General features: G+C 38.3%; 1 protein-coding gene across 27 annotated transcripts in view; it reads left to right on the forward strand.

Annotated features, from left to right (window-relative positions):
• The window catches only part of kiaa1217 (KIAA1217 ortholog), a 128,526-nt gene that overhangs the window by 96,782 nt on the left and 18,277 nt on the right, over positions 1–13,467 (forward strand). For 24 of the 27 annotated variants that reach the window (XM_008396773.2, XM_008396772.2, XM_008396762.2 and 21 more), the window contains 5 exons: positions 2,643–2,841; positions 4,391–4,484; positions 8,989–9,821; positions 11,694–11,798; positions 12,243–12,292. In XM_008396773.2, coding sequence (XP_008394995.1) covers positions 2,643–2,841; positions 4,391–4,484; positions 8,989–9,821; positions 11,694–11,798; positions 12,243–12,292 — 1,281 coding nt within the window. Of the gene's footprint in view, positions 1–315; positions 566–2,642; positions 2,842–4,390; positions 4,485–8,988; positions 9,822–11,693; positions 11,799–12,242; positions 12,293–13,467 lie in introns of those variants that run through there. The other 3 variants (XM_008396770.2, XM_008396769.2, XM_008396776.2) reach the window with 2 other exon arrangements.

Raw genomic sequence — 13,467 nt, forward strand, 5'->3', positions numbered from 1 at the left:
CTTTCACACTTTTCAAACAAACAATAATGTTTGAAGTTCTTTAGATAAAAAAGTTCACTTCTTAGCAAACCCCGTAGTTACGGATAAAGAGAGAGTTGCGTATTTTGTCGAAAAGAATCAAGCTGCGGGGTGCCGTTTTTCACAGGTTTTGATTTGTTCAGCACGACGACTCTACTGCAGAAAAGCAAAACCCCATCAGAAAAGAGGCTTTACGACACACATATATGTACACCCATGAACAAACTCACACATACTTGTGCTCCTTTACGCTCCTTCTCTCCTTCGAAAACATCAGGACAAAGCGTGGGGACAGTGGGGAGTTATGGTGTGATGAAGGGGTGGAGAGAAAACGGGGGGCACCGCTTTACAACTGTGTCCCTCCCACAGTTTCTCAGGCACACACACGTGTGCACACAAGGAGGCAACGGCACACACTCCACTTTGTCCCAACGGACATTTGGGGATTCCTTGTACCCTCGTCTCTCGCGGCACGAGTTGCTGCATGGTCTTTTTCTTTACTACATAAGGCTGAGCAAGGAAACTGGAAATCCTCCAGACCTCTTCGGTGAGTATCACATTCAACAGTGTAGCATCAGTTGGACTCTATTAAATGGCTTTAACTTGTGGCTGAAATGTAGTATTTTACTGTTGTTTAGTTGTGGTCCAAGTGAAAAAGGGAGGGGTTTCACTGCTGTGTTTAGTTTGTACATCTGTTCTCAGTGAAGACGTGTTAAACTCAAAAAAGTTTCCAGTCTGTGCCCATTTGGTTACAAAACCAGCTAGCCATTTGTTGCAAGCTTTCAGCGAGGTCAGGCACCCTGGAATGTAACTCAATTCTTCTTTCCGACCTACACATAATACTTTAAATGCAGAAGAAATCCTCATAATAGTTGTGTGAAACTTTCCTTTTCAAGTAGCCAAAATCTGCATTAAAAAAATCACTTTATTCTAACCTATCTCACAGAAAAAGATGCAAATGGGTCACTGTGTGAAGTTGTTTCTGCACAGAAACAGACAGACCAAGGAGTGCAGTGCAGAGACTATTAGAGATTATTTCCTGGATTTGCCTCCCCCCTGTCTCATGGAGCATGTAGTGTCTTGTATAATATTTCACTAACATCTGGTAGCTTTTACAGACCTGGTTTTTATATGGTTTACCAAGTAAAATCACGCCTCCTTTCTGTTCCCATTGGAAAAATTATAAACATACTATTAATCTGCCTTTACATGTAAGAATAATTGACATTTTTGCTATAAAATGGTTGAATTTTTGCAATCCAATTGTATCAACTTTAAATGTTTCTTTAAACATTGTTGACACTGTATTTCAGTGTCAACCATCGAATCAGACAGAAAATAGAATTTGTTTTCTTTCCCCTGGCACTGTTTATACAAGTGCAGTGTGGGGCGTGTTCATAAATGTTGTGGGAGAGCCATCAGTTTTTTTTTAAAGCACAGCACAGAAGCCACACCCAGAGTTCAGAGGTTCAGACTTTGGTCTTTTTGATACACAACATTTACCGTTCCTCCCAGAGCGCACAGCTTTGCCTCTGCCCCAACTAACATGTTATTATCAAGTAATTTTCTTGACTAAAAGTACTTTCTATTTTCCAGCACAGATAGAACCTGGGTGAAAGATGTATACATTTCTGCTTATAGAAAACTTGACAGCTTTTAAGGATTCACTTTGATTTCTTTTGTTCCACAGTGCAGTGTAGAAATCATTCAGCGTAGAAAGTAATGATTTTCAGTTCAGCTAGGACTTTTACTCAGGTCACTGTGCGTCATCAACTAAATAGGAACCTTCTAGAAGTACAAAAACTTGAACTGATATCAATATCCAATATTTATTAATACTAATGTTAAGACTGAAATTTACTGATATTATATGTACATTGTATGTATTTCCCTACACTTATGACTCTGTGAAAGCAACCACACCACCTACATTGCTTCTCTGCTTCAAACACCCTAACAATCCTGCACTGCATCACTATCTCTGTCACATGACCAAACCAATACCACATGTTGAACCCACTCCATTCCACCTCGTGAAACACTCACAAATGGCCCGGTTTTACTTTTTAGATTGATACCAATATGTAAAAAAAGACTAACATACACCCATGCCGATGTTGGTGCTAATATATTGTGCATCTCTAGAAGTTTCTTTTTTTTTTTCTGCCTATACTTTTGTACTGTATTCCAAAACATGTCATATCAACTACCAGTTTTGGCAGATCTTGTAGTGTGGATATATTAAACTTATATCTTTGTTAATCTTGTGCTAACATTGTCACCCAGATCCCTCCATTCTGTCCCTTAGCTTTTACTGGATTACACTTTAAGCTTCACATTAGAACTTCAGTTAAAGACAGAGCGATTATATCACAGCTTTTCAGTCTTGGTGTACAGTCATTAAGTTACCACCATCAGTAAAGACATTCTACTGCTTCCTAACTGGACAGTTTTTATAGTTTTGTAGCTTCATAAATGGATTACTTCCACAAACCAAACCAAATTAAAAGTTGTGGGTTTCCTGTTGTAGGGAATACATTAGATTATGCATTCTCATACTTGGAAACCACATCTGTTTTTGAGATCTTAATTTCATTCTAATTTCATTGCTCTTCTGTCCCTAGGTGTACTCTACCTGCAGTACGGCGATGAGACCAAACAGATACGCATGCCGAATGAGATCACCAGCATCGATACAATCAGAGCTCTGTTCGTCAGTGCCTTCCCGCAGCAGCTCAACATGAAGATGTTGGAGTCACCCAGTGTTGCCGTCTACGTCAAAGACGACATGAGGAACATGTACTACGAACTCACTGATGTCAGGTAAGAAGTTATGTTTGTATGTAAAATCAAGGAAAACATTACTTGAAATTAAATGAAAATATCCATCCTAACACAAGGTCCTCAAGCAATTAGTGATATGCTGTCAGTTTTAGCAAAATGTTGTGTCACGTAATAAGCTAGTGTTAGCATTTCAGCACAGCTAGCTGCTGCAGGAAGTTAGAACATTAGTAGTTTAAAACTCAGAAGCTAAACCGTTTCAACATTTTTGACTTTTTGCCCTTTGGAAATCATTTAATTGGTTTATTTCTGCTGTGATCCAGTTAATAATTCAATAGTTAGCTTTTTTACACATTGCTGTAGAATCAGTGACTAATAATAAAATCAGAGTCTCTAGCAATTAGTGATATGCTCAGTGTCCACGAGACGTCAAGCTGTCAAAAGGCAAACGTATATATCAGGGTATTTTTTATATCTGCTCGAAAAGTATTTAAGCCATACTAATGTTCTAGCTCACGATTTGTGAGTTAGAACATTACAATTCAATTTACTGACAGCTGAAACAGTTGGGTTCTCACTTGTTGCATTAAACATCTGAAAATATCCAATCTCTGATTTTCAAATACAGTAATTTTCTGACAAGTCAGAGATACAAATAAAAAAAACAACAAAAAAAACAGGAAGGATCAGTATAAACTAAGTTAACATTTTTATTGGTGCATTGAAAGCTCTGTCTCATTAGGAAATTCACCCAGAACTATCCTAAGGAAATCTATCGCTTCAGTGACAAATCTTCCAGCCAAACTAGTCTGATATCTGGCCCTTTTGTTCCTAGCTTCCTTTGAACAGGAAATGTCTAAAGGCAGGAAAGTTTGCTTCCTTTTCCCATCCATGTTTAAAAAAAAAAGAAAGTTATTTTGAATGTGGAGCTGTGTGGCAAAATGTCTCGAACAAACAGCGGAAGACTTTTTGGAAATGTTTTTGTCTTCTGTCCTCTCTTATGCAAAAGTTTTGCAAAACTTTCGGTTTGTTTATGCTTTGGGGAAAAAAACTTCAAAAGTATGGTGTTGTGTGGTATTCCATTTATGCGCACAGCGATACAGATTGTATCTAAGAACATGTTTTATTTCTTCTTGTGGATTCTTGGCATTAACTAGAAAAGTACATCAAAATGCTGGAGATTCTCTGTGCAGAGATAAAAGCAGAAACCAAATGCGCCGAGACATAATAAACTTTGCCCTCTGCCTCCGCCGAGATCCCGCTCAAGTGAAGTGTGTACTTTGTGACTAATCCTTTATCAAGGTTGTAAAAAATTGTCTCGTGATGCCTTAAGGTTGGTACAAGGTACAACACACTTAGAATGAGATCAGCACAAAGGAAATAACAGGTCCGCTTGACACATCTCAGAAAACTATTAGTGGATATTTTTGTTAGAGAAAATGTCACTTGACGAAGGACTGTCAAACCCTCTGTCAGAGTATGTGCCGTTGGCTGAGCACTTAAAGAGATCTAGGTTGAGGCAAGACCGGCCGCACTCCGACGGGGATATCTGGGCCGCCTTCCTACCAACCAACACCTCCTTCCCTTACAGGAACATCACAGATCACTCTTGCCTCAAGGTGTACCACAAGGATCCAGCTCAGGCTTTCAGTCATGGACCTCGGCCTGCCAACGGCGATGCCAGGGTGAGTACGTCTCTTTTGTCCCAGCAGCTCAGGGGAGATGAATAGATCTGGTGCAATAAAAAAAAGCAGGCTTTCCCTCTAGTTCTTAAACTCACATCCTGTTTGCAGTTGAGGGAAGGAATGTCCCCCTGGCTCTTGTTAATCTGTCTACGGGGGGGTTCTTTTTGTTCTCCCAGAGACCTTGCCTTATACGCTCTAGTGAAACTTTTTAGGGGACAATCCAACTCCTTTCCTCGGACTATTTCCCGTACTCATTTCTTATCCCAATGTAAGCCTTAATCTCTTTCTCGGTTTCTAATTCTGCTGTTTATTTCCTGCTGATTTTGCAAAACCTAAGCCCAAAAACCTATTTCCTCAAATGTTCCTCGTCAATCTGTCCCTCTGTAATCCTTATGGCTCTTTATCTCTTTATCTTGTTATTTCCTGCCTTCAACAGATTTGCTGTTGTTTCACTGGCAATATTTCTTTAGCATTATCCATAAACTTGTTGCCACAAACCAGGCCTTGTGTATCATACTGTTTTACAGAAATTTGTGAAAAAAAATAAGATTGATAGCAAACTATGTATGGGACAGTGTTGGTTTTGTAGATCTGAATTTAGTTGGTAGTATAAGTTTTAAGTAAAAATATAAAAAATATTAAATGTATGAATTAATAAATACAAGTTGCATTGACAATTTTTTATCAGTACCTACAAGATAGTAAAACACACCATAGAAAATACTTATTAAATGCAGAAATAAAAAAAAAAGAAATAAGAAAAAGAAATACTTAAATTTGTTAAGGAATTAAATTATGTCAAACTTTGTGCAGTTTCTAGCACAGAGGCAGCATTGCAGAAGAGTGTTGTTGTCCTCAATAGTTCTGTCATTGTTTAACAAACCAGCAGTTGACATAAACTTTGAGGGTTGCGTAAGGCTGTGTGGTACTAGAGATGAAGTATAACCAAAGGAATTACTCTGTTGACATTTTACCCATTAATCCAAACCAATGTTGCTCTTTCTCAATAACGTCATTGTTGCAAGTTTGAACACTAAAACAAAACCACAATAAAAAATTTATTGTGGGACCAATAAATGTTTCTGTTAAGATTTGAAATGACAAATGATGTGGAAATGCTACAGAAAAACTATGAAATGATTGGTCCTTGTATTGGTGCCAATTTATAATATTACAGGCGCAAATCCAATTCTTATGAAGATCAAGAGTAGATCAAGTCTTTGCAAATATACTGTTGCACTGCCCTGTGCCGCTCTGCTTATTGCCCATTGGTTATTGTTGGGGCTTTAGTACCAACTAAATGCCATCAGATCTGTCTACCCAATTACTTCTACAACCACAACAACTTGTGTTGTTACTTAATGTCAATTTAACTTAAGCCTGTGAAGCACTTGCAGAGCATTACTTGGGTATCAACTTTGTTTTGTTGCTGGTGAAATAGCAATATAATGCTTCATAATCACTGGTGCAAACTGCCTAGCAATAGGGGAAATTTAGTAATACTATTTGAAGACGAAAAACCAAATATTTTAAGATGCTAATACTTATTTAGATCACCTACTACTAAGCAGTTTACAAAACAAACAAGATTTTACAGACTTCTGTTGTCACCAGTAGCCTATGTCAGAGAGTTTTGTTATGTACACTGAAAAAATACGCTTTGTAAACAGAACGTTCATTATTGCCCAACTTCTGTTTTCAATGATAATATTGAAATGATAAATGACTCGCATTATGTAACATTATTTCCAAACTCTAATCACCTTCTAACATCATTAGTTATTTACACATTTACACACAGTGCACCCATCCAGTGAAGCTTCTCTAAATGTTTACACTCTACTGCTTTTCCACCACAGCTCAGCTCTTTATCTGTTTAGCTTGGCGTCCTGTGACTCTCTGCAGTTTGTGAATCAGTGTAGAAACCTTATCCAATGCTGACACGGCAAGAGACTGAAGCAGCTCTGTGTACACAAACCAAATAGGCAACCCGCGCTACCAGAGGCTTAAGACCACAGTGGAAAAATAAGTCTGGGTGTTGGAGTTAGCTGTTTTCAACAGGACCCCTCGCATCAGTCTAATCTGTTTGCCCGTGTGCTTATTTTTCAAGTCGCTGCCTTGTTTTTTAATTTTATCTCAAAGCAGAAACTCATCCTTATTTTACAACAAAAATTGTGTATTTTAGGGCTATTTTTAGATGTTTTGTTTGGTAGTTTAGGGCTCTAGCGTCTGCTTGGGATTGCCCAAGAATGGCTTAATCCTTTCCGATTAAGACTCTGTTAGAATAGGAATTAGTTTTTGCATCTGTGTACCAACATTTAGAGAAAGTCAAGATATTTTTCTTTATCAAGGTGTAAACTTTCAGTCTAAGAGGTTGTTTGGGTTTTAATGTGGTCTGCAGATCTGTGATATATCACCCTCATGATACTTTATGCAGGCTGTGCGAACTTTCTCTGAAAGTATGTTTTTCTTTTCATTTGTTGTCACAGCCAAGCATGAACTCTTTGTTACAGTACACTTTCAGGAGTTGTTTTCCTCAAGTTCACGAAGCACACTCACTTTTGCACACGCAAGAGTCACACCCACGTCATTGTTTTCTTCCCTACGATGATCTGTCTCGGCGTGTTTGAATAAAACAGACAAAAACAACACTGCACAAAAAGGTGCTCAATGAAAAACTGTCCCTGAAGTGTTTGAGAACTTCCACCAGGGCTTTTGACACATCTTGGCTTCTAGGTGTAACCTCTGAGTCATGCCTTGATGAAACAATAGCTTGTTTGTTTGACAGGAAGGAAAATGGAGTGGATCCAGATCTGCATGCGACAGCTTCCTTCGCAGTGTTATCATACAAAGCATATCGCAAATCTTGAGGTTTTATTACTGTCTGTGCACTCGATATTAGTCTTGCTGGTTAATTACTTCTTGTCAAAAACTAATTATCTCAATCTAGTAATACAGAGAACGTTGTTACTTTTTTGTTCAGTATGTACTAAGGTATATATTTGCAGCTGCAGGTTGTGAGCTAAAGTGGCTAAAAGGTTGAACTTTTCAACTTTTCTTGATTGAAACAAAATATGCACTCCAGAACTCACGTAAACAAATTCTCATTGTAGTGAATACATTTATTCACATTAGTGGGAGTAATCCACACATTGTGCCCAGCTAAACAAAGGGATATTGTGTTCAAACTGTTTTTTTAGATTGTTGATTAGATCACATCTCGTGGTCTACTACAAAACCCAGATGTTCATCTTGATTCCAATTATTAGTTTTGCTAACCAAACCTCAAAGGTAATTTCCTCAAAAGTAATTATAGGAATCTGGTGTCATTTTTACTACATAACCCATTAATGTTTCTTTAAGGTAGTTGGGCTAAAGATAAATCACAATGATTAGCTGACTGGTTAAACAGACATTGTTTGACAGATCTTGTTGTAAATTTACCAACCGCAGACTAGCCCCGGGGGTTCATTTTTAAGAAAACCACAATTTTATCTCTAGCAAAGTGAGTTCCCTTAAAGCTATAGGTAATTATCAGTACCTATATGCATAAAAAATAATGAACACAAAAGCTTTAGCAGTAAAAATGTCAGAAAGTACCCAGACAGTGGTCGAAGGCAGAAACAAACATCTACGCTTGGGTAGTAGTCAAGGACAAAGGCCCACACTTGGCTAGGCTAAGCAAGCAGCCAAAGATGAAAAGATGAAGACAAAAGTCTAGGCTAAGATATATATAACTGTCTTTTCAAATATTCAAATAAAGAAATACAAAGAAGCACCTCTGTACAAACCTTTAGCATCTTGGCTTATTGTTTACTAAACACGGTGGGTTGTCAGTTTCTTTGTTTGAATTTGACAAAGTTTTTTTTACATATAATTGTAACAGTCAGCAGACTATCTTTCAGATTTTCAGTGGCTATTAAATACTTTGTACAGCTTTGTACAAAAATGCTGTTTTAAGCTTGCACATCTGTTAAGAGGGTCTGACATTGGTGTATTTGGACACATTAGTTTAGCCTATAGTGCATAAGGCTTTGCTGTCAAATACACCAGAAAAATATGATTAAACAGCTTTTAATATATTTAATAAATACTAAATAAACAGTAAAGGCACTCAATGGAAAGACTGAGTCTAAGGAAATAGTAAATGACAAATAAAAACACATAGGCTAGGCTAAGCTTGAAAGACTATTGGGCAAAGATAAAGGGCTAGGCTAGTAATACTATTGTCTTTCTAGACATTAAAACAAGGAAATGCAGAAAAGTAGTTTTGCATTGCAATCTACTATCAATAATAGCTGAACAAATAAAACCCATATCTTATTCACCTTTTTTACTAGTTGCTAATAAATGTCCATCCAAAGATTAACATTTATACCACCTTTGTTTGCTCTTATTGGCTTAATTTCTTACTCTCCAGATATGAAACAGAATCGCTGTATTCGACAGGTTCTGTAAAGAGTCTTTTACATGAAACAATAATAATGTTTTGGGATTTTTCCAGATGCACAGCGAGATGGCACATGTCACTCGTGATGGTCAGCACCCTCTAAGACATCCACCTATGGGTCCTCCATCACACCATCCCCTGCAGGGAGCACTCCCACCTACTCCCCACTCCATGCCACCATCCCCCTCCCGAATCCCATTTGGCCCACGTCAGAACTCTGTCCCTGGAAACGCCACTATCCCAAGGGACCGGATGTCTAATGTCAATCCTTCAACCCGGTCCGTCTCTCCTTGTCCCAGCGCTATACTGGAGAGACGGGATGTGAAGCCAGATCAAGACTTGGGTGGGAAAAGCCACACTCTAACCAGAGGGAATGAGGGGTTGTATGCAGATCCATATCTGCTCCAAGAGGGACGAATCACCATGACTGCAGGTCCTGGGCAGCACAGCAGCCCTGGACTTGATGGTCCAGAACATGGCATGGGGGGATTTCACCGTGCCTCCATCCGCTCTACAAGCTCTTTTGGTGGGCCCAGTCCAACAGACTCTGTGGATCACTCTCCTTTGTATAGGCAGAAGTCTCGAAACAGTCAGTTGCCTACTTTGGGTTCCAAGACTCCTCCTCCGTCCCCTCACAGGATGACTGAGGTACGGATGATTGATGTCCACGGCATGCCCCCTCATGGTGTACCACCTCATGGTGTTCCACCTCATGCTGTCCCGCCTCATGGTGTTTCCCTGGAGAGAGGCTCACCAGTGCGCCAGTCCTTCAGGAAGGAAGAAGTTGCAGGGGCCAAGCCCAGGAACAGCATGGGATCTCCTGTGGTCCCAGACCCTCAGGGTCACCCTCAAGGACCCACTCCAGCTCCAAATGACCAGGAGACACGGTAAGCAACTGAATGCTGGATGTTGTAGTCATTTGGCATGGGATTGTTTGTATTAGGATTAAAGCATAGCATGAGAGCATGTACTAATTCTGCATCACAGTTTTACTTTCACCATAAGCTACTGAGCTCCTGTGACTGGCCATGTCTCTAATTCATCACCCACAACTAAAGCCAAATATAACCTGTGTTCTCACTGTTCTTTAAGGTCTAAAAATTAGGTCATGCAGACTAATTCATTTGTGTATACCAACATCAGTTCAAAACTTTACAGTTTTTTACCATCGGCACCAATTCTGGAGTTAATGTGCCCAGTGCTAACGATGAAACTAGACAGTCTCTCAAATTACAAATATATCCCGTGTGAACATACTCTCATCAACAATCATTCGGCTAGGTCTGCAAAGTTATTCTAGTACCTGGGTTGGATCTTTATTGCTGTATGTACAGATGAAAGTTCTAGAGGCTTCTCTTCCATGGTGTCTGCAAGAACTTTATGCATCTGGAAAATCCAGAAAAATATTGACCTGGCTTTACTCGCTCTGTCAGCCAAACAAAGATCAGAGATGACCACCTGGGAGACTTTAAAACTTTCATTAGGAATGCTCTATAAATATTTAAAATGAGCAGAGGAATTTGGTTGGAAAGAACTAAAGTTAACCTTTAAAACAAACTTTGTTGAGCTGCCTTCATGTTTATTCGTGTGCGATATTCTGCGTGAGGCTGTAATTAGGACTTGACTGTGTGTCCATCTATTTTCCAAAGTAGCCACAACCACAGTTGACCTTTTGTCCTTAACTTGCCTCACATTCTTCTTAAGATAAACACTCAGAGCAGAAGATAAAGTTGCTCACTTTTCCAAGCACAAACAATCTCATTGTATACTTTTGTGTTCCTTCTTCTGGTGTTATTATTTTCAGTTTTCATTTTTATTCTGTTTTTGATGGCTACCACAGTCGTTTTGTTTAAAGAGAGTAAAACAGATACTGTTTTTACCCTGTCTATTAATCTTTTTTTTGGGGGGGGGGCGGGATGCTAACTATGTTTTGGTGTCGTAAATGAAAAGTAGTGTTCTTACTTATTAAGTTGATTTGGATTTAATAACACTTATTAAATGCAAAATGTGTATGTGTATAAATACTGTATTTTTTTGTTTTTATAGAAAAATATACACCATCACTAAAAGAAAGATTGTAAAACAAAATCTGGAATATTTTATGATATCATGTCAGCTACAAGCTACAATCAGATGTTTCAATCAAATGTTTGTGACTTTGCAAGTGATTTTTTAAAGTGTATTAAGGATTAGGGATTGCTTTCACATATTAAATTATTATTTATTGCAAAATATTATTTATAATTCCATCCTTTTGTTTGTTATTTACCTGTTTAGGGTTATAGATGAGGGTTGGATCCTATCCCAGCAGTTGCTTTGTCAGAGGTGTGAGTTCACCGTGGGGAGAGTGTCAGCTAGTCATAGGGCAACACAAAGACACACAGTCTACTTGAGTCTAAAAATAATAAAGAAAGAATTTCCACTATGTTGCTAGTATTTCACTTTCTTTATTTTATTTAATTTTTTTACTGACTCACCAAAAACAGAAGACATAAGCAGTAATATTTACTCCCGGTTATTCGCAAGTCAATTTAATTTAAAAAACAATCAATGTTCAGTAAGCAATAAAACCCAACAAACTGTTGTGTTAACCCTTGTGCGTGCGAGGACTGAGGCAAACGTAGAGGACTGTGGCAAATGATACAAGTTTTACGTGTGTGGGGTCGGTTGGACTCCATTTCTAGACACAAGGGTTAAGAGCGTTCGTAATGTGTTAGCGCAAGATTTAACATCAGCAGCATTTTCTAATGTTTCTGCAGAGAGCGAATGAAGGTTATGGAGCAACAGATTACCAGCTTGACTGGTCTTGTTCATCATGTACTTTTAAAGGCTCCAAACTCTAGTGGCAACAAGGAGTCTCAAAGGTAAGCAAGCCTCTTATAGAAGAGAGTGAGATCCGAGAGAAAGTAAAAATGATTAGTGGTTCAATAAAGGAAAGGAAGGATCAATGATCTGAGGAAATAATCAAAAGTGAAAGTGACTCGACTGATTTGAAAGTTGTTCTCTATGTATTGACTTTGTTTATGGTTTTGGCTGTATTTTAGACTCTTTGCATTATGATCCTCTGTTTTAATGTGTACTTTAAAATTAGAGTGCAGTCTATGTGAATGCAGTCATTTTACACGTTTCTATGAATGTCATTAAGCTTAACATCATTAACACCACCTTTACCTCTGGTTTAACTTCTCATACTTTGTTAATGTCTTCATCATTACTAATATTTACCCTGTAAACTTTTTTTCAATAGTTTTTTTGTGTGTGTGTGTGTGTCAAAATCCTGCTCTAATGGGTTATTTTTCTGCCTGCAGCGAGAGAACACCAAATACTTCATCTCCAGCTCACAGCGCACCTAGTTCAGGTTAGTATTACTGTAATGCCCCTTAAACTTCTTTTTTTCTAAATCTGTTCTATCTTTTAATGCCAAAATATCTTGTGCAGACAAGACCACACATTGGCATCTGTCAACAGGCTGCAATGAGTAGAGTGTGGTGGGAGTGAAAAAGAAACACAAAGTCAGGCTTCTTTTGCTTGTCATCAGCTTATATTTCCTCACAATACATCCAGTTTAATATGAAGTAAGAGGCAAGAGACAGCAGAGCTCACTCCAACCCCTCAAAGCTCTTCTTAAAACAAGATGCTGTTAGTTTCTAAGCCTGCCAAGATGATTCAGTGATCCAATCTATGCTCTGCAGCCCCCCTGCCACCTGATCTGGGTTGAAAGAAAGATTCACAAATGCCACCGCCAGTGGCAGAGGAAAACATGGCACTGTTTGTGTGCTTGAAAAGTTTATCAGAAGACAAAAACTTTCCTGTGACTGTTTGTCGCAGTTTTTAAAAAAAAGCATCTGAAATAGTATCAGTTTGTTTTTTTTGAATAAACATAACAACACGCCGAGAATAAAACACAGTACTGAATGTGTCCTTTTTAGATGCGAGTTATTTCTCGGAGCCAAACAAAAGCAACAGTTTGAATTGTAACTTGTATTTCAGGTCATGGCATCTATCAGGTGGACACGTGAAAAATGTTAAGGATTATGCAGATTACTGTTTCTTTTTTTTACAGCCTCACGGTCTGTTTCTCCTGATGACAGGTTTCTGAAGTTAATAGATTGAGTATGCAAAATAGCTAACTTTGATATAAAGGTTTTCAAGTGATGATTACTCTGATTTCCTATTAAATGAGCAATTTCCATTTGCAATGCAACCAAATTTGGAAGGATGATTCAACACATACTTGGCTGTTCAGTCTTGAGTCAGTAGTCTTGATTCTCTGTAGGTCATTTGCAGCTCTTCAAAGTACCTTACCCCTAATAAAATGATAGCCAAAAGAATAATAAAGTGGCATACATTTTGATGCAATTCCATACATACAAATTATCATATTAGCAACATATTGCCACCGTCTATTGACTACAGTTATGCCCAGCTGTGGGTTATTTTGTTAAATTTAGAATTTTATTTGTGCAATATTTAGATTAACAATCTGATTTATTCAGCAGACACTTAACAGCAGAAAACACAACATATTATATA

The sequence above is a fragment of the Poecilia reticulata genome, linkage group LG20 (assembly GCF_000633615.1).
Source record: "Poecilia reticulata strain Guanapo linkage group LG20, Guppy_female_1.0+MT, whole genome shotgun sequence".
Classification (NCBI taxonomy): Eukaryota; Metazoa; Chordata; class Actinopteri; order Cyprinodontiformes; family Poeciliidae; genus Poecilia; species Poecilia reticulata.